Source organism: Pocillopora damicornis, chromosome 4, assembly GCF_964200805.1.
Source record: "Pocillopora damicornis chromosome 4, jaPocDami1.2, whole genome shotgun sequence".
Taxonomy (NCBI): domain Eukaryota; kingdom Metazoa; phylum Cnidaria; class Anthozoa; order Scleractinia; family Pocilloporidae; genus Pocillopora; species Pocillopora damicornis.
Window position 1 is genome coordinate 8,033,613 of NC_142673.1, and position 20,148 is coordinate 8,053,760.

At 37.3% G+C, this 20,148-nt stretch overlaps 4 protein-coding genes across 5 annotated transcripts; 2 read left to right on the forward strand and 2 right to left on the reverse strand.

Annotated features, from left to right (window-relative positions):
- The first annotated feature begins 206 nt into the window (after positions 1-206).
- LOC113680796 (trace amine-associated receptor 7d) lies at positions 207-10,660 on the forward strand. Its single transcript, XM_089203842.1, is given in 8 exon segments — positions 207-527; positions 641-696; positions 3,489-4,875; positions 5,231-5,296; positions 6,596-6,705; positions 8,637-8,994; positions 9,749-10,296; positions 10,298-10,660. Coding segments are annotated over 4 exon segments (1,173 nt in total). The 5' UTR covers positions 207-527; positions 641-696; positions 3,489-4,875; positions 5,231-5,296; positions 6,596-6,630; the 3' UTR covers positions 10,490-10,660.
- Positions 10,661-10,876: 216 nt separating this feature from the next.
- Positions 10,877-12,232, reverse strand: LOC113680808 (uncharacterized). Its single transcript, XM_027197861.2, has 4 exons — positions 12,106-12,232; positions 11,899-11,973; positions 11,386-11,565; positions 10,877-11,125 (listed from the first exon to the last, which is right to left on the reverse strand). Exons 1-4 carry the CDS (start codon positions 12,162-12,164, stop codon positions 10,915-10,917), a joined length of 525 nt encoding a protein of 174 aa, XP_027053662.2. The 5' UTR covers positions 12,165-12,232; the 3' UTR covers positions 10,877-10,914.
- A 772-nt stretch (positions 12,233-13,004) lies between these two features.
- Positions 13,005-16,208, forward strand: LOC149046687 (DIS3-like exonuclease 1). Of its 2 annotated transcripts, none has more exons than XM_089203853.1 (3): positions 13,005-13,138; positions 13,252-13,307; positions 13,681-16,208. In XM_089203853.1, exons 1-3 carry the CDS (start codon positions 13,012-13,014, stop codon positions 13,696-13,698), a joined length of 201 nt encoding a protein of 66 aa, XP_089059979.1. In that variant the 5' UTR covers positions 13,005-13,011; the 3' UTR covers positions 13,699-16,208. The 2 variants fall into 2 exon arrangements, with proteins under 2 accessions (XP_089059979.1, XP_089059978.1); XM_089203852.1 differs by having other exon boundaries at positions 13,803-16,208.
- Positions 16,209-18,445: 2,237 nt separating this feature from the next.
- On the reverse strand, positions 18,446-19,986 carry LOC149046688 (uncharacterized). Its single transcript, XM_089203844.1, has 4 exons — positions 19,859-19,986; positions 19,658-19,732; positions 19,077-19,256; positions 18,446-18,815 (listed from the first exon to the last, which is right to left on the reverse strand). Exons 1-4 carry the CDS (start codon positions 19,915-19,917, stop codon positions 18,620-18,622), a joined length of 510 nt encoding a protein of 169 aa, XP_089059970.1. The 5' UTR covers positions 19,918-19,986; the 3' UTR covers positions 18,446-18,619.
- Positions 19,987-20,148: the final 162 nt, after the last annotated feature.

A 20,148-nucleotide genomic window follows, 5' to 3' on the forward strand; every position in this document is an offset into this window, starting at 1 on the left:
TGCACAGCACAGTAGAACTTCACAGACTAAGTATCAAATGAGGTCTACGATAATGGAGGGTTGCCCATGCCTCAGACGATTTATCCACTTGATAAGAGCCTTTCAATGGATCTCAACCACCTTATTACAAGCAACGACTTTGCAAAATTATTTTCATCGGAACCTGTCGATTCCAACAAAATGCGAACCTAGGAACGAGGAAATACAAGATGGAACCACAATTCAACTGACCAATGCGCATTTAGTATTTGTTTTCGACCGAGGTATCGAGGTAACTGGATACTAATCAAATGTTTAACTAGCAAGTGTTGTTGGGATATGTAATCAACAAAATGGCCCCGGGTTCAATTTGTAGTGACTTGAAAAATGGCCGTTGTTTCATATCCATGAACGCCAAAATATGATCAAAACTAATAAGCTTCTAAGGCTGAAAACGAAAACAGGCCGACCTCTTGGTGTTGTGCGGAAACATTATCTGCGGAAAGATGTTCCTTGTCACAGTAAAGTTTGTGCAGTTTGCGAACAAGGTAAGTAAGCGTTTGCAAGCAATGGAAGCTACAGCCAATCTTTTAAAGTTTTAATCTTAGTTACAGCATACTATAGTTCAGTATTACACACTTTAATTTATTTTGTTATTTAGGCAACGGAACTTTGCTTTGTAAATCACTGACTCATTACTTTGTTCCTGATTGCCAGGTAAGTTGAGTTTGTTTACCGCACTTTGACCGATCTTGGCCCAAGGGGTCCATGTGTCATTCTTCCGTTCAATTTTCTTTTAAAATTAAAAATTGAAAATTGATGTGAATTTTTGATTTTCGTTATTTTCTATCCTAAAAAATACGAAAGTGCCAAATCAAAAAAATTTTTTTTTCTTTTGATAGAATATTGAAACGCAACTTTTATTTTTAATTTAATCTTGTCAACAATAAAAAGAAAAATGAAACAGAGCGGCAATTTTGCTTTTGCAACAATGTTGCAGTCTGTGGCATGGCTTAGTTTTTCTTTTTTCAGTGGCAGTGTAAAAATTGAATTTACCGTATTAGTGGAGGGGTTCATACACATGGTAAATTTTGCCGCCAGCATCATCTGCCCCATGGTCAGGTCCGCTCCTTGCTAAAGGGTTGGGAATGAAGTGAGAGTTTAGGTGTCTCTTCATGGTCTTTCATGACGTTTTGGAGTGTCTCCCTCAGTTCTGTCCATTACAGCGAGCAGCCAGTCTTTGGTCGTTAGCTAAGAAGTTAAAAAGATCTTAGACTTCGTGGTGGAGCATGTTGAAGCATGTTGGTGCGGGTAATGGATCGGAGCCATATCGACTTTTTCACCATACTGTAAAACGTGGTTGGAAGGCTTGGTGACGGAGAGGGAGTTTCTGATACCACCCCCTCCCAGTAAGGGCCTGCCTGGAGTCTGCGAAGGAAGTAAAAGTTTCATGCTCTTTTGGACTGTCCCTTCACCGACATCATGGCAAGCAATAAAACCTTTGATTTGACTTGGGACGGAAAAGTGCTTAATTTACAAATAGCAGCGGGGGATATGAAAGTTTCGAGGCTTTCCCAAGCTTTTCAGGCAAGTACACATTGTATCTACATTTGGAGTCTTGCAAAATCGCCCGATGACATGACTGCAACAATGCAAAATTAAATAATCTTAAACAAAATTTAGATCGTGTTTAACTGTGGTTACCCTGCGAGCAGTTTTGTTGGGGGTGAAATCTTCAACACTGAAAACAGCAAATGAGGAAAATTGTATTTCTCAGGTGGAAACTAATTTGTTGTACTTAAGGGATGAGTTTGGAGACATGATGTACTGGCTGACTGACTCAGGATGATTTAATGTCTTGCATTTAGGGGATGGATCTTCTCTTCTTGTCATGGGGGAAGATTTGACGAATTCACCATCAAACATCCCACAGATAGCTGAACAACATATACAGGGCAATTAAGTCATTTGTTAACTTATGGTGGCTCTCTTACTGGCTCTCAAGCAAGTTTTTCAAGGACACCACTTTTTGATAATGCAAAACAAAAAGGTGGAAATAGCACACAAGAATGTGAAGGGACCTTCTACGTTCCAAGAACTAGTAGCAGATACATTTTGGAAGAAACCGCTAATGTAATCTACGTTCAGTCCAAGGCAAGAGATACATTCAATGATTCACCTCTAGAGTTGGTGATCATTCTTTAACAAAGGCTGAAAACTGGTTGAGCTGTTAACTATGTTTTGTTAGGAAGGGATTTTCTGCAATAAAACATGTGGACCAAAATAAAGATTCTGATGCTGTTATGTACACATTCAGTGTTTAATTCCTTTCAGTACTGTTAATAAATCATGTTGAGCGTTGAAGACATGTGCTGACTGTTCATTTATTATTGACTGTTCATTTATTATTGACAGCCACGAAAAAAAATGAGCCTTGACAAAAGCCTACAAATTTGCACTAAAAGATGAAAAAGTATTTTGAACTCTGAAGGGTGCTCCTATAGACAGCTATACAAACAAGGAAATGAAGGTAGAAAAAAGAAGAAAATAGCAAACAACAAGCATTTAAGTCTAATAAACTTATACTTACCCAAGCAAGGATGTCCTAAGTGCACTGCTCAAGCTCATCATTTGACAGGTGGTTGTGTAAATTAATCCCATTCTCAAAACAAAACCTACTAACTGACCTTGAACTAAACCCTTTCTTGTCGGGAAATCTTTCTTTTGGCAATAAGCTCACCTCAGAGTGTGCTTTTCTTTGAGTTATTACAAGATCCTTAATGTGCTCAGCACTGAAGAAGTTCATGTTTGGAAAAGTGACTGCATGGTAAATACAAATTTCCTGCTTCCTCCTTTCCATGGGAAGGGAGAGGGGGGGACAGGGGCAAAAAAAAAATTACTGTGCAAATGGACCCTTCTCCCTCCCTCTTGGGTAGTTCTGTTAACGATTTTGAGTGTTTTGGCTGAAAAACAAAAATGGAAAATTGATTACAATTTTCAATTTTTCTAAGGCATGCCACAGACTGCAACATGGTCGGAAAAGCAAAATTGCTGCTCAGTTTCATTTTTCTCTTTATTGTTGAGAGGATTAAAGTAAAAATATGTTATGTTTCAATATTATATCAAAAGGAAAAAAAAGTAAAAAATTTTTGATTGGGCACTTTGACATTTTGACATAAATTTTCAATTTTTGATTTTAAACAAAAACTGAATGAACAAATGACACACGGACCCTTAGACTTATTAGACTTGTGCAGAGTAAACCTTTCAGCAATATTTCTGTATAACACCATACTTCATTGTGTGAACAGTTCTTTGACAAAAAAAATAATGGTGAAAGCAATAGATTGCATTTGAAACCAAGGCTTTATAGCAGTTTGTAGCTGACTGTTGTATGGAGTTACACCTTTCAAACCTGTAGCCAGCTTAGTCAGAACATTACTTGTGGAGGTCTAAGTATTATGCCCCAACATATCACATGAACCTTCTGAAGCAATGTTTTTCTCTAGGATAAAATTTTTCTCCTGAGGGCCATCCATCAAAGGCGATTCTACAGTGTGAAATAGATGGTAAGAAAGAAAAAATTCTTTGCAAATGGCCACGCTCTGTAAACAGGCACTGAGCATTTGACGAGGTTTGATTTGGAGTTCAAATTGATATCCCTAGATCCTCAGGGATTTTAGTTTGCAAGAATGTACTAATAGTTAATTACAGGCACTGATGTGATGGTTGGACGGTGAAGGCATTCAAGTTTTGAACTTATAAAAAATGAAAAATTAATAGTTTTGTCAGGAAAAGAACAACACACAAATAACCCAAACTTTGTGGTTAATTTCCTTGAGCTGATTGTTTGGTGTTTTATTTCAGATTTCAAGGCTGTTTCTTGAAATATTTGAGAGTGCAGAACTTCAAAGAGTAATTTTCTTTGAAACAGTGGTTAATTATGTGTATTTTATAGAATGTAGATGGATATTTTATAGCAGATAGATGTTTAGTTTTCAGAATCAATGCTTAAAGGTATAATTAAACATCACACATAAGAACAAGCAAGTACAACATTTGATGATATGCCTTCTTTTTAACATATTTTATTGTCTTATCACAAGTAAATGTCACTTTCAGTTTGCCAACTTTATAGCACTGAGCTAAAAAGGCCAATAACACATTTACTTTTAGTTATGAGAGAATATTCCTTTACTATATAAGTCAATCAATGCACTTGTCAGTAACGAGTTCTGTGATGGGCTTATGTTGCCAGGGAACCCAGGGAGTCTTTGGAAGAGTGGCAGTGGAGGTGAAGCTATGTTGAGGACATAGACTGATTTAAAATATGTGACCATTTATTTTTTTTTTCACTAAAGATGAGAAGTATGGTCAATTATAAGAAATTTTTAAAATATAATTGGCTTTAATACTGGCTAACTATTCCATGATAGATTAACATGTCTGCACACCTAAGTGAATAACCCTTCAAGTCCAAACAGTGGCATCTCATTTCTCCTAAAAATATTACTGCCTAATCAAATGTACAGTTTATGAGAATGAATAAAATGATCACCAAAGATGAAATGTCTTGATGTTTGAACAAATTCTCTCAATCAGTCAAATACAAAACATATGGAGAACAGTGATGAGAATATACATGTTGATATTGGGATTTAAAGGGATAAAGTGAGTGGCCTATTGGTGTGTAGTTGTTAACAAACAGAAATGACTCTTTTGTATTTTACATGATAGTTGATCAACTATGCATATCATGCCATAGAAACCTCAAGCTTAGTCCCATTGTTACTGTAGAAATGTCTTTTGGATTCTTACTAAGGGTTGTTTCTTGCAAGGATGTCTCAATGTCAACAAACATTGTGCACAAGATAAGGCATTTGTTCAAAAGTGAGGGTATGCTATGTTTCCTCTGTTGTAAATCTATGATATCATTACATTTAAATGCAGCTTATTCCAGTGCATGAAGTTAGGGTTTGCACTAAACGAACTTGAATACCAAGAGAGGAAGGACTGAGGTCCTTGTAACATAATGCTTACCTTGAATTATCTCATTTCAAACTGTTACACATACATTTGTGCATATGCTATATTTATTCAGCTAGAAGCTAATCTTGGTAAGAAGTTGAGACCCTCAAGGCTTGGAATCAACCTAACCAGCATGAAAAATAAAACAAAAACACCAAGCCTATTTTGAAAATAAATTAATTGCATTACATTATTGTTTAACAGTGATTTTCTTCATTCTTAGCAAAGGTATGTCAGACAGTAAGGACTCACTAGACTCTTATGTACTCATCACTGGCGTGGTGAACAGGTAAGCAAGTGTTTGCAAATCTGCAGTAAATGTCCATCATTGGTCAATATTAGACTAATACTGAAAAAAATGCAACAAAATTTTGACTGAGGCTTCACATAATGCCTTGAAAACTTTGAAATGGAGACTCAGTTGCAGAAAAGAAAGAAGATATCAGAAATGTCTGATAAAATTCTGTGTTGTTAGAAATAACTGGGACTTGATAATAGACATGTATGTTTTGAAAAAGAAAATGAAAAAAAATATTTTTGCTGCCCTGCATCCAACCTCATAAACTAGACTCAGTAAACAGGTGTAAAACAAATGAAAAAAAAACTCTTCAAAGAAAAGTCTGACTCATCCATGAGGCTCATGAATAGGGGTGATATCAACTTGAAGACTCCATTCTGTGGAACTTCCCTGAACATTATTTCGGACTTTTGATTGATTACTCTCACAGTACAGTTGTATTTTTTCATTGCAACCTTAAAAGTTTGAATTTAATACAATTTACAATGATTACATACTTTATGTATTTTTATTAATACACCTGTTGATGCAACCCAGTGGGTTTGTACGAACAAAAAAATGTCAACTCAAAGTGCCTCAGTCTATTTTTACAGTGTTTAGTTTATTTCAATGTAACTTCCATGAGTGACCAAGACAGAATTTCTCCTAAAAATCTCCGCCGCTGAGTGATGTGAAGAAAGAAAAATGTCAATAATGGGAGTATTAGTTTATCTAATTCCAAATTCTTTGCACAGACATCATAAGAATTGTATGGCATACAGTAAGGAGAATTACATAAAAGATCTTGGGAGTGAAAGGGTTAAGCAAGTCTACAGTCTTGTATAGCCACCCAGATTGAAGTTCAATGTTCAGTAACATTTTGTGTTTCAGAAATTGGGCAGTGCATGGTGATATTGTAGTGGTGGAATTATTTTCCTAATTTCAGTGGAAGGGCAGATCAATGGCTATCAGAAGCAGTGATGAAGGTGTGAATAATCTTAAGTTGATACTTGACATGTATAAATGTTTTTAAGCCTTAAGATGTCACTTTTTATCCTGCCATGTTCAGAGGCTTAAGACAGCAGTCTACTTATAACGGTACTTTGTAGATTGAGACAACTTTCATTCTGGTAAATTCAGGTAATTATTTCACATTTAGGAAAACATGACTGAAAGAAAACTATGAACAGTCCAGTGCTAACAACTTCAAAACATCCAATATTGTAGAACTCTGATGCATTCAATCAAATTTTCTGAACACATGAATACAAACTGTACACCGAAACGATTCAAGTGGTGGCTTCTCTTTAGGTAAAGATGAGTCTAGAGGGGACCAAAGTGACGTCATGCCAACTGGCCGTGTGGTGGGAGTGGTGCAAAGGAACTGGAGAGATTATGTTGCAAGTTTTGCTGAAAATGAGGTAAATGCTTCTTCATGGACCAGCATGTTCAGCGGTCCACCGTGAGTTTCACCCGTTTCGCCGAATCTCATCTCAGAGTGCCATTTCCCGTTGAAAATTCTCATTTACTTTTGGCTGTCGTTGGCTGATTAAGATGTTGACCTTTGTTTGGATTGTAGAGATTATCTTGGTTTTGGTTTTTACGAATCTTTATCGAAGAACTCTCCGAAAAACAAATGACCGCGTTGTTTACAGTCTAATAACTATTCAACATTGAACGGGGGAATGGGGGTCGTAAGTCGAAATTGGTTGATTTTAGGGATTTTTAACAAATTCTTTTTCAAGATTACATTCACGTTTGAACACAGATTGAAGTGGACACATGGTTACATGGATGTGTTAGGCTTGCAGTGGCAAGGACCACCCCTCCCTTAGTAATATTGTAAGAAGAGCTCACAGTGGATAGGCGCGAGTAACGTTTAGAGAACAAGAAATTTTACGAACTCAATGCATAATTAATTTATATCGACTGTATATCCACGCGTAACCGTATCTACTCTGACCAATCTGACTATAGGCTATCTGACCGCGTATGCAACCTCTCAAACGGTGTAGGTTCAAAGCAACTGGGTATTCGTTATGGTAATAGGACCGAGTGGAGTCTAATTCGGTCTGTAATCATACAAGTGATGAGCAAATCGGACTAGACATCCGTCATACTTTTTCATGAACAAACAACAGTTAACTCAGCAAAATGCACGACAACAACGCGCGCACTTGACGCGTACTGTCCACTTACAAAGGCATGACTTGTCAACTGTCCTATTACACTGTCCAATTACAAACATGATGCGTACACTATCTATCGTTCGAGAATGTTCTTATAGTTTTGAATTACTCCATTTAAGTACACAAACTCCATGTTTTATTGACATGTGATACCAGAGTGAACCAATACTCAGTCTAAAGGGAATTTCTGTGCTGACTTAGGTCGTTGTGGTCCCATGGGATTACCTTAGACCCAAGATACGGATATGTACGCGTAAGCTGACAGCTTGCGAGAACAGAAGTTTGTTCATAACTAAACGTTTTTCTCAACAAACGGATTTCCAAAACAACGACTTTTTTATTCGCTTTTGAAGAACGGAAATTGCTTTGGATTCCCCTTCAAGAATAAAACTTTACCCGTTCTTTTATAGGGTGTGTTAGTGGAATTAGAAGCACTCGCCTTTAAGTTTCCTTGGTTCTTTGTACTGATTTCTCTCGTTTTAATAAGCTGTATAGTAGGCGTTCGACATTAACGCGTGAAACGCGCGCGAAAGGGAGCGTATACGTGGGTGAAAGAGAAAACTCCTTTTGTCTTACGCGCGTCTTAATCCAAAATGCTTGCATACTATTTTGCTTTATGGACTTTAATGATTACTTTCATTTCCGTTTCAAGATATTCGATCGAGAAATCGAGGATAAAACATCTGTCCAAACATAGTCAAACATTTGAGTCGAACGAAACGATAAATATATTGTCTCTAGGGACTTTCACATTAAAAGTTGAAGGTGAAATATTGAAAGATCATATTGTTAACCATTTCATTTCCGTTTGACGTCGTTATCCAAAACTTCATTTCATTTTCGACATTAGGTAAGTTCATAACAAGGGGTTTGAATCAAAATGTGTTGATTTGCAATCATGTTTGTGACTAGTTGTTTCGATTTCACACTCGGCCCACACTCCGGCTAGGGTGACGACCAAACAAAGAGACCGATATGGATGTATTTGTTGCATCTGTTTAAAAATATTTAAGGGAATACAAATCTCATCGACACCTACGAAGCACTTTGAAAACAATATCAGGCAGCTGATCCTTCCACAGACTTTCCATTGGCTTACAGGTGTTCACGCTCCACGACCGTCTGAAACTTTCTTTTCTTCGATGTTTGCCTTCTCATTTTAGATACTATCGTCTCACTTCTTTGCTGATTTAATTTTCATCACACATGAAATCATGGATAACCCGCAACAACTTCAAAATCACGTTAGTGCTGAAAACTCCAGCAAGACAATTGGGAGGAATGAACAGGCGCCGCATTCACCTTGGGGTCCAATGACTATTATCATAGCAAGTTTCCTCGTCGTTGTCATATGCCTTGCCACAGTTGGTAACCTTGTGGTATGTCGGCTTGTCTGGGTTTGTCGGCGCATGCAGATCCCGTCACTGTACTTTGTGGCTAGCATGTCATTTTCTGATTTCCTCACGGGTTTGCTGGTTTTGCCACTAACTTTGGTCTACCTCGTTAGCTATCAGGATACAGGTAAATATTTTACTTAATGGAAAATAGACCACACAAACGTAAGACAAGTGGGGTAGGTTTCTGAAAAACCCTGGTGCTACGTTAGCGGGGGATATTCACGCAAGATAATCTGGTTTCATCAACTGAGACGGTTGGTAATGTAAATTGGCTTCTGTCCTTCCGCCCTTCGCCGGAGCAAAATTTTTAAAATTAATCAAAGCTGGGCTGTCCAAAAGAGCGTTTCTCTATCTTGAAAAACGATGGGTTCAGCAATAGCGTGGGATGAAAGCTCGCCTTAACTAATAGAAGAAAAAGATGATAATGATAAATCGATCAATCGATTTGTGGGATTCCATTTAACCACAGTCAAAGCTGATCAAAATTCTGTTTGCTAATTTCAAACGCTCAAAGAAATTTTATCAATCGCGTAGTCATCGCCCATAGCTAGCACTATTTTTGCTTAGAAACAGAAGTCGTGAAAAACGAGGTGTTGTCGAAAGGATTTGAGACTTGACCTCTCACCACATGGGAAAATGGACATGATTGAGCCGTCGTCGGAAACTTGACAAATGTTCTGGAAGCGAGGGGGGGGGGGGGGAGGAAGGAGGAGGAGGCAGTTAAGGCGGGGGTAAGGGAGGGAGGAAGGAGGAGGTAGATGGTCAGAGACAAGCAAGAGCTGGTTAGACTGTAAATACGTTTACTTTCATTAATTTTTTTTAATAGTTAATGGGCAAACCTGTGTTCTTTCATTTACTTCAGTATACTTGATCTCTAGGTCGATGGACTTTTGGCAATTTTACCTGCGACCTCTATTTATTCCTGAACTTTATTCTGTGCAGCGCCTCCATATACAACTTGTGTGTGGTCAGCGGAGACAGATACTTGGCTGTGACTTCACCACTAAATTATCTGTCACGCATGAACGAAAGCAGAGTCAAGAAAATTATCGGAGTGTCCTGGTTTTGCGCGCTGCTAGTAGCCGGTTTCGTCACATACGGCAGGCATGCTTCCAAGGAAAACGACGTCAACTGTTCGATATGGGGTTTGCGATATGAGTACTCTGTTTTTGTACTGGTAATAGCTTTTATTCTACCGGTATTTTTTCTCGTATTCGTGAATATGAAAATGTTTCTAATTGTGCGTGCTCATATGACCAGAATACACGTGCAAGAAATATCGCTGGCTCCTGTTTCGACGTTTACGAAGAACGCTCTGAGTCAAGAAGGAGAACCTAAGAAAACTAGTCAAAGAGCACGACTGAAACGGGAGATCAAAATATTCAAAACATTTCTCATTGTCACATGTACTTTTCTGATTTCTTGGAGAACCATTTGTCGTGGTTCTTTTAATAGATTCAATCTCACCTATCCGGGGTCTTATCAGACGCTCTTCGATCATCCTTTTATACTGCAACAGTGCTCTGAATCCATTCATATACGGCTTTTTTAATTCCGAGATTAGGAAGGCATGGTCCGAGATTTTTAGTCGTAAATGTACTTTACCTTTTAAGAGATAGTTAAAAGGTAATTAAAACACTTAAAGAAAAATGCTTTAACTCTAAAATCTTCCGCAGAGTTCATGACGTAATGGTGTAAATCGCTATGATGTTTCTATTGACAGTCAAACCACGAACCTTGACTGACTGGGAAGAATCATGCGATTATAATAAATTACCATTGTGTTGCAATTGATAGCCTTGAGTTTGAGTGGTCAAATTCATCTGAGGCTAGGCCTTTTAATTCACTTTCAATAGGGCCAGATAACTACTACATCACCCCGAACAAAAAATCACCATAAGTTTATTAAATTTCTATTGGATATTTCAATAAAAAGTGTCATCGCACAATATGTCTAGAAGATTCAGTTACGTTATAGTACAAATGTTTTCATTCAAAATATCTAGGAAAAGAAAGGCAGTGCGCTGTTTTCATTTTCATGTTTTCAACTAAGAAAACACTGATGCCATGATGATAAGGTTTCAGCTCTTCCGAAGTAAAGATTTGGAAGCGAGCAGACGACCCACTGTTCCAGCGGATTCTCGTCTTTGAATCGACTGAACTGAATGGCCTCTTGTTTCTTTTTCAAGGCCTTTAGGTTTGTTTGACAGGATGACTTCTGCCAGTAAAGGTTCGTCTCATTGTCATGAAGAAGACTGTAAAAAGAGATGAAACATATTTACAGCTTGAAATGATTTTTTCCTAATTTTCCCCATTTGAGAGCACTAGCTTTCGTTCTCTCCCCTCCCCTCCATACTTGCTGATCTCCAAACACTTTATGCACTGACTAAGTACTATTATAGAGTCTTCTGATTATTTGAGAACTCATAATATTTTGGTATGAAGAATTACAGCTTTTTTATTTACCTTTTTAATAACGCTATAATGTACGGTTATTTAAAGGCGATTTAATTACCGGTAGTTGTCATCCTGAAATTCACATCTATTTTCTGTAACATTCAGAGCAACTTGCTCAAAGAAAAGTTTTCGCTCCAAAGCTTCAATTTCTCTCATCATTTCAGTGGCAGCTCGATATTTGTGTGTTCCAGGCCCTACGTTAGGGGTGATGCGTGACCTTTGAAAGGCCTCAAGTAATCTACATAAAATGTCAAAAGAGAACGAACAAGAATAACTCGCCCACACTAATAATGAACAATAATGGTGAATTGTACCAGCAAGTGCTAATTTTAGGTTTACAAAATAAGACTTTGAAGAAAAGAAAAAGCTAAGAAAAGGTCTCAGATAGAACAAACTATCCACCTTCTTTGAGTCTAGGAAGCCCTCCTAGCTAAAGACATTTACATAACTAGAGCATATGGACTCTCTACTCGGTTTTTACGATTAGGTATAAAAAGGAGAAAGTCAAGGAATAGAAGTTTAATCGAGAAAGAATCAGCCACCCCAGCAAACATAACTCGAATGAACTTACTCATTTGCACACTGAAGTTGTTCCTGGAGACGAGCTATGTGTTCTTGTGCTTCCTTTAGTTGCTCTCTTAGTTTCCTACTCGACGGGAAAAAAGTATACAAATTTGAACAAGATAGATGATGTGATCGATGTCACCATGGAAAACAAAATCGAGTTGAAAGAGCATCTGAATGTTTTCCTCCAAGCGGAAGAGAAATGTTTACTCACCTCTTATATTCTTTCTTATCTCTTCTCTTGGATTTGTATGAACTTAAAGCAGAACCCATTTTTAGCTTTTCCTGGGTTGTATCTGAACAAGGTTTACGCGCTTTGAAATATAAGTCTCTCTGGACAGTATTTTCATGCGAATGGAGTGTTCCCCATTGTGACACAACAAAAGAGAGTCAAGCGCGCGCGAGATTTGATAAACCAATCAGGTTCAATTTCAGGCACTGTCATTTAAGCGCGAGCGAATTTATAATAACGGCAATAATTTTCGTTAGCATTGTGTCAAAATGACGACCCTTGATTGATATTTAATAAGTAAAAAATAGTTATATCTTTCAAACCTCTGGTTCGCTTACTTTGGCCACAAGCTCGAAAATTACCAGAAGTGCTCTAAGTAAAAAAAGATTAGGGCCTTTCAGTGGTAACTGAAAAAAAAACACGATAGCGAAAATAATAGGTTTAAAAGTACGTTTCAACAACCAGGTACACCAAAATATGAACTAGGTAACATTTAATATTGAAGCACAAGTGCACAGCATAGTAGAACTACGGTAAGGGAGGGTTGCCATGCCTCAGACTATTTATCCAGTTGATAAGAGCCTTTTAATGGATCTCAACTACCTTATTACCAGCAACGACTTTGCAAAATTATTTTCATCGGAACCTGTCGGTTCCAACAAAATGCGAACTTTTATTAAAGCGAGGAAATACAAGATGTAAGCACAATTCAACTGACCAATGCGCATTTAGTATTTGTTTTCGACCGAGATATCGAGGTAACTGGTTACCAATCAAAAGTTTAACTAGCAAGTGTTGTTGGGATATGTATCAACAAAATGGCGCCGGGTTCAAGTTGTAGTATTACTTGAAAAATGGCCGTTGTTTCATATCCATGAACGCCAAAATATGATCAAAACTAGTAAGCTTTTAAGGCTGAAAACGAAAACAGGCCGACTTATTTATATTGTGCGGGAACACTATCTGCGAAAAGATGTTCCTTGCCACAGTGAAGTTTGTCCAGTTTGCGAACAAGGTAAGTAAGCGTTTGCAAGCAGAGGAAGCTACAGCCAGTCTTCGGAAGTTGTTATCTTAGTTACAGCATAATATAGTTCAGTATCACACACTTTAATTTATTTTGCTATTTAGGCAACGGAACTTTGCTTTGTAAATCACTGACTCATTACGTTGTTCCTGATTGCCAGGTAAGTTGAGTTTGTTTACCGCACTTTGACCGATCTTGGCCCAAGGGGTCCGTGTGTCATTCGACCGTTCAATTTTCTTTTAAAATTAAAAATTGAAAATTGACGTTTTTTGTTTGATTTTCGTTATTTTTTATCATATAAAATAGGAAAGTGCCAAATCGAAAATTTTTTACTATTTTTCCTTTTGATAGAATATTGAAACGCAACTTATATTTTTAATTCAATCCTGTCAACAATAAAGAGAAAAATGAAACAGAGGGGCAATTTTGCTCTTCCGATAATGTTGCAGTCTGTGGCATGGCTTAGTTGTTCTGTTTTCTGTGGCAGTGTAATAATTGAAAATTGATTGCAATTTTCAAGTTTTGATTTTCAGCCTAAACACTCAAAATAGTAGACAGAACTACCCAAGAGGGAGGGGGAGGGGTCCATTCATAGGGTAATTTTTTACCCCTAGTACCCCCTCCTCACGGTCAGGTCCGCTTCCTTGTTTAAAAGGTTGGGAATGAAGTAAAAAGTTTAGCTGTCTCTTCATGGTCTTTCGTGACGTTTTGGAGTGTCTTCCTCAGTTCTGTCCATTACAGCGACATTTAGCTAAGAAGTTAAAAAGATCTTAGACCTCGTATTGGAGCATATTGGTGCAGGTAATGTAGCCATATTGACTTTTTCACCATACTGTAAAACGTGGTTGGAAGGAAGGTGACGGAGAGGGAGTTTCTGATACCACCCCATTTGTAATGGCCTGCCTGGAGTCTGTGAAAGAAGGGACAGTTTTGTGCTCTTTCGGACTGTCCGTTCGCCAACATCATGGCAAGCAATAAAACCTTTGATTTGACTAGGGTTGGAAAAGACTGCTTAAATTACGAATAGCAGCGGGGGATATGACAGTTTCCAGGCTTTCTCAAGCTTCTCAGGCAAGTACACTTTGTATCTACATTTGGAGTCTTGCAAAATCATCTGGTGACATGACTGCAACAATGCAAGATTAAGTAATCTTAAACAAAATTTAGATCGTGTTTAACTGTGGTTACCCTGCAAGCAGTTGTGTTGGGGGTGAAATCTTCAACACTGAAAACAGCAAATGAGGAAAATTGTATTTCTCAGGTGGAAACGAGTTTGTTGTACTTAAGGGATGAGTTTGGAGACATGATGTACTGGCTGACTCACTCAGGACGATTTAATGTCTTGCATTTAGAGGATGGATCTTCTCTTCTTGTCATGGGGGAAGATTTGACGAATTTGCCATCAAACATCCCACAGATAGCTGGACAACATATACAGGGCAATTAAGTCATTTGTTAACTTATGGTGGCTCTCTTACTGGCTCTCAAGCAAGTTCTTCAAGGCCACCACTTTTTGGTAATGCAAGACAAAAAGGTGGCACTCTTGTGAAGATTATCATGCAGAAATAACACACAAGAATGTGAAAGGACCTCCTACGTTCCAAGAACTAGTGGCAAATATATTTTGGAAGAAACCACCAATGTAATTTATGTTCAGTCTAAGGCAAGACATACATTCAACAATTCACCTCTAGAGGTGGTGATCATGCTTGAATAAACACTGAAAACTAATTGAGCTGTTCATTATGTTTTGTTAGAAAGGGAATTTCTGCAATAAAACATTTTGACCAAAATAAAGATTCTGATGCTGTTACGTATGCATTCAGTGTTTGATTCCTTTCAGTACTGTTAATAAATCATGTTGAATGTTGAAGACATGTGCTGACTGCTCATTTATTATTGACAGCCAAGAAAAAAATTAGCCTTGACAAAAGCCTACAAATTCACGCTAAAAGCTGAAAAATTATTTTGAACTCTGAAGGGTTCTCATATAGTCAGCTATACAAACAAGGTTAATTGCCTTGAACTGATTCTTTGGTGTTTTATTTCAGGTTTCAAGGCTGTTCCTTGAAATATTTGAGAGTGCAGAACTTGAAGGAGTAATTTTCTTTGAAACAGTGGTTAATTATGTAAGCACAGAACAGCTTTTTGTGTGTTTTGCAGAATGTAGATGGATATTTTATAGCTGATAGATGTTTAAGTTTCAGAATCAATGCTTAAAGGTATAATTAAACATCACACATAAGAACAAGCAAGTACGACATTTGATGATATGATTTCTTTTTGACATATTTTTATTGTCTTATCACAAGTAAATGTCACTTTCAGTTTGCCAACTTTATAGCACTGAGCTAAAAATGCCAAGAACACATTTAAGAAGGTGAGACCCTCAATACTTGGAATCAGCCTAACCAGCATGAAAAATAAAACAAAAACACCAAGCCTATTTTGCAAATAAATCAATTGCATTACATTGTTGTTTAAAAGTGATTTTCTATATCCTTAGCAAGGGTATATGAGACAGTAAGGATTCACTAGACTCTGATGTACTCATCACTGGCATGGTGAATAGGTAAGCAAGTGTTTGCAAACCTGCAGTAACTGTCAATCATTGGTCAATATTAGACTAATATTGACAAAAGTGCAACAAAATTTTGACTTAGGCTTCACATAATGCCTTGAAAACCTTGAAATGGAGACTCAGTTGCAGAAAAGAAAGAAGATATCAGAAACGTCTGATAACATTCTGTGTTGTTAGAAATAAATGGGACATGATAATAGACATGTATGTTTTTACAAAGAAAAGGAAAAAATATATATATTTGCTGCCCTGCATCCAACCTCATAAACTAGACTCAGTAAACAATTGTAAAACAAATGAAAAAAAAACTTTGCAAAGAAAGTCAGACTCATCCGTGAGGCTCAAGAATAGGAATGATATCAACTTGAAGACCCCATTCTGTAGAACTTCCCTGAACATTATTTCGGACTTTTGATTGATTACTTTCACAGTACAGTTGTATTTTTTCATTGCAACCTTAAAAGTTTGAATTTACTACAATTTACAATAATTATTATTACATTACTATTACTATTACTATTGCATAATAATTATTACATACTTTATGTATTTAAATACACCTGTTGATGCAACCCAGTGGGTTTGTACGAACAAAAAAATGTCAACTTAAAATGCTTCAGTCTATTTTTATAGTATTTAGTTTACTTGTATTGAACTCCCGTGAGTGACCAAGACAGATTTTATTTTTCCTAAAAATATCAATACAATGCCAAGCCGCAGCATTTTCAAGACCAAAGTCACAGTTTTTTGCCATACGGACCGAGACTTAGCCGGTAAATAACATATTTATTTTTTTAAGACTTGACGAGATTCTTTCCGAAAGAACCCGAATGGTCTAGGGCTGTAAATACGGCAAGATCTTCCATAAACTGAACAATGTTTGAGCGAGTAAATGGTAATTAAAATAGAGGTGATGCAAATTAAAGAGAGATGCCTCACCGAAAGTTAAAAGGCTTCCAAATAAACTTTGAAACATTATTTTTACAAGTATCTGTCACAATCTGACACCTGTCAATTAGAGAGCGCGTAAGAAAAAAAAGCGCAAGAACATTTGAAACACAACGGAACTAGTTTGGCAAGGACTGTCACGACAATGTTTTCTTCAAAAACATTCAATGATCTAACAGAAAGTATTATTCACTCTTATCGACGATTCATTCATGTACGAAGATTTACCTCTGTTCATTAAGTTAACGGCGAGGAAAGTAATTGTGAGTAATTCAAATTTTTTTATTTGGAAGTTGTAAGAGTTTGCTCGTTTGTTTGCTGCAATGGCGTGTGTAAATCTGGTGTTTCCTCCACAAAAACTAAATTCGAATGGTACACTCCAACGAGACACAAGGGGATTTATTGGGGCCTTTTCTCAATAAATCCCTTCAGTTTCTGTTGTGCAATTTACGGTACAAATGTCCAAATTGAACAGACTCGGAAAGACTTACCGAGGGCGTATATTTGTTGTAGAACTGAATTTAAAACTTCGCTCGCTCTTTCACTACGAACAAATTGTTTGAGAAAATTCAGATATTAAATGAATAAAAGTTCCATCGCTCATTTTAACTGTAACCAAATACTTCACGTTTTAACTTTCTAAGTACTTTTTGTGAACGATTAAAATTAATTGCAGACGGTTTTTAGGCCGCTTGTCAACCAACGTAATGAAACTACTGCCTAAACAAATTCATTCTGAAACCCATATTTTAATGTCAACCAAAGTGATTTCAGGGAGAGAAAAGAGAGGATTCATAAGTTATTTTATTGAGGTAGTAACCGACGTGTCTTGTTAAAAATACTTCCCAGCCGGTAAAAAGAGATATGTTTATGAGAAATGACAACGAAATTTGGGATGTACTCGGCGATTCACGGAAGCGTAGCTGTGGCCCGTGGGCAGAGATAGGAAAATACTGACCGGGTAAAGAACCAATCAGATTGCAGGATTTGTTACCGTGCCCTCTAAAAATGAAAAAATGAAAGCAGTGAGTTTTTCCTCTCAGTTATCCATTGTTTTAACAACAACTGCACATAAGGTGAAACCTGCGTTTGTGCTTCGTTCAAAGTGACTGAATATAAGAAACTTCTTGAGGGACATGCTTCTGGTTATTTCAAGTTTTCTTTTACAGTATGTTATGGTGTTCGTGATGGAACTGACAAAGAAAATCTCGCTTCCAGGGAAACGCAAAGGAAAACACATCTGTCTGTCTGTGACAACGTTGTATCGAGTATATCAAAGCTTCTTACTCTTAGTCATTGACTCTTTCTCAAGATACCTGTTTGATGATTTTTGCAAGAGGCATAACGTTCACAGAAAATTGGCGCAGAAGTTGGACCTTACACTGGTTACAATGGCGGGCTTAACAACTCACACATGCGGCGTGTCAATTGTCAAGTGTATCATTTTCCACTTCCAGTCTAAAATTATTTACCTCCTTCTCCTATTTTAAGTTAAGATCTCACTATAGAGACGGAATAAAACCACTAAAAGAAAAATGCTTTAACTCTGAAATCTTCCGCAGAGGTCATGACGTAATGGTGTAAATCGCTGATGTTTCTATTGAAAGTAAAACCACGAACCTTGACTGACTCGGAAGAATCATGCGACTATTATAAACTATCATTGTGTTGCAATTGATGGCCTTGGTTTTGAGTGGTCAAATTCATCAGAGGCTAGGCCTTTTAATTTACCTTCAATAGGGCCAGATAACTACTACATCACCTCGAACAAAAAATTACCATAAGTTTATTAAATTTCTATTGGATATTTCAATAAAAAGTGCCATCGCACCACATGTCTAGAAGATTCAGTTACGGCATAGTACAAATGTTTTCATTCAAAATATCTAGGAAAAGAAAGGCAGTACACTGTTTTCATTTTCATTTTTTAAACTAAGAGAACACTAATGCCATGATGATAGGGTTTCAACTCTTCCAAAGTAAAGATTTGGAAGCGAGCAGACGACCCACTGTTCCAGCGGATTTTCGTCTTTGAATCGACTGAACTGAATGGCCTCTTGTTTCTTTTTCAAGGCCTCCAGGTTTGTTTGACAAGATGACTTCTGCCAGTAAAGGTTCGTCTCATTGTCGTGAAGAAGACTGTAAAAAGAGATAAAACATATTTACAGCTTGAAATGATTTTTGTCCTGAATTGCCCCATTTGAGAGCACTAGCTTTCGTTTTCCCCCCTCCCCTCCTTACATGCCGATCTTTAAACTCTCTATGCACTGACCGAGGACTATTATTGAGTCTTCTGATTATTTGAGAACTGACAATCTTTTGGTGTGAAGAGTTCAAACTTCTGTATTTAACTTTTTAAGAACGCCATAGTGTACAGGTATTAAACGGCAATTTAATTACCGGTAGTTGTTATCCAGAAAATCACATCTATTTTCTGTAACATTCAGAGCAACTTGCTCAAAGAAAAGCTTTCGCTCCAAAGCGTCAATTTCTTTCATCATTTCAGTGGCTGCTCGATATTTCTGTGTTCCAGGCCCTGCGTTAGGGGCGATGCGTGACCTTTGAAAGGCCTCAAGTAATCTACATAAAATGTCAAAAGAGAACGAAGAAGAATAATTAGCCCACACAAGTAATGAACAATAACGGTGAATTGCGCTAGCAAGTACTAATTCTAGGTTTACAATACTAAACTTTGAAGAAAAGAAAAAGCTAAGAAAGTGTCTTAGATAGAACAATTATCCACCTTTTTTGCGTCTAACAAGAGCTAGAAATACTGGGCAACCACCCAAATACTCAGTCCCTCACTTTTTCTCGGAATAACCCAGATGAAGCCCTCTTAGCTAAAGAGACTTACATAACTAGTGCATATGGACTTTTTACTGGGTTTCTACGATTAGGTGTAGAAAAGAGAAAGTCAAAGAAAAGAAGTTTAATCGAGAAAGAATCAGCCACCTCAGCAAACATTACTCGAATGAACTTACTCATTTTCACACTGAAGTTGTTCCTGGAGACGAGCTATGTGTTCTTGTGCTTCTTTCAGTTGCTCTCTGAGTTTCCTACTCGACAGAAAAAACAGATTTGAACAAGATAGACGATGTGATCAATGTCACCATGGAAAACAAAATCGAGTCGCAAGAGCATCTGAATATTTTCCTTCAAGCGGAAGAAAAATGTTTACTCACCTCTTATATTCTTTCTTATCTCTTCTCTTGGATTTGTATGAACTTAAAGCAGAACCCATGTTTAGCTTTTGCTGGGTTATATCTGAACAAAGTTTACGCGCTTTGAAATATAAGTCTCTCTGGACAGTATTTTCATGCGAATGGATTTCCCAGATTGTGACATAACAAAAGAGATTCAAGCGCGTGCGATTTGATAAACCAATCAGATTCAATTTGAGGCTCTGTCATTTTAAGCGCGAGCGACCAGCGCGAGCGCATTTACAATAACGGCAATAATTTTCGTTAGCTTT

What these genes read in the sequence shown, in the direction of transcription:
- LOC113680808 (XM_027197861.2), bottom strand. Translation starts at nt 12,164, where the DNA reads ATGGGTTCTGCTTTAAGTTCATACAAATCCAAGAGAAGAGATAAGAAA. An exon ending in GATAAGAAAGAATATAAGAG is followed by an intron (nt 11,974 to 12,105) that starts GTGAGTAAACAT and finishes CCCGTCGAGTAG; the next exon opens with GAAACTAAGAGAGCAACTAA. An exon ending in TTTCAGGATGACAACTACCG is followed by an intron (nt 11,126 to 11,385) that starts GTAATTAAATCG and finishes CTCTTTTTACAG; the next exon opens with TCTTCTTCATGACAATGAGA.
- LOC149046687 (XM_089203852.1), top strand. Translation starts at nt 13,012, where the DNA reads ATGATCAAAACTAGTAAGCTTTTAAGGCTGAAAACGAAAACAGGCCGA. An exon ending in TTGTCCAGTTTGCGAACAAG is followed by an intron (nt 13,139 to 13,251) that starts GTAAGTAAGCGT and finishes TTTGCTATTTAG; the next exon opens with GCAACGGAACTTTGCTTTGT. An exon ending in ACGTTGTTCCTGATTGCCAG is followed by an intron (nt 13,308 to 13,802) that starts GTAAGTTGAGTT and finishes CTTGTTTAAAAG; the next exon opens with GTTGGGAATGAAGTAAAAAG.
- LOC149046688 (XM_089203844.1), bottom strand. Translation starts at nt 19,917, where the DNA reads ATGGGTTCTGCTTTAAGTTCATACAAATCCAAGAGAAGAGATAAGAAA. An exon ending in GATAAGAAAGAATATAAGAG is followed by an intron (nt 19,733 to 19,858) that starts GTGAGTAAACAT and finishes TCTGTCGAGTAG; the next exon opens with GAAACTCAGAGAGCAACTGA. An exon ending in TTTCTGGATAACAACTACCG is followed by an intron (nt 18,816 to 19,076) that starts GTAATTAAATTG and finishes CTCTTTTTACAG; the next exon opens with TCTTCTTCACGACAATGAGA.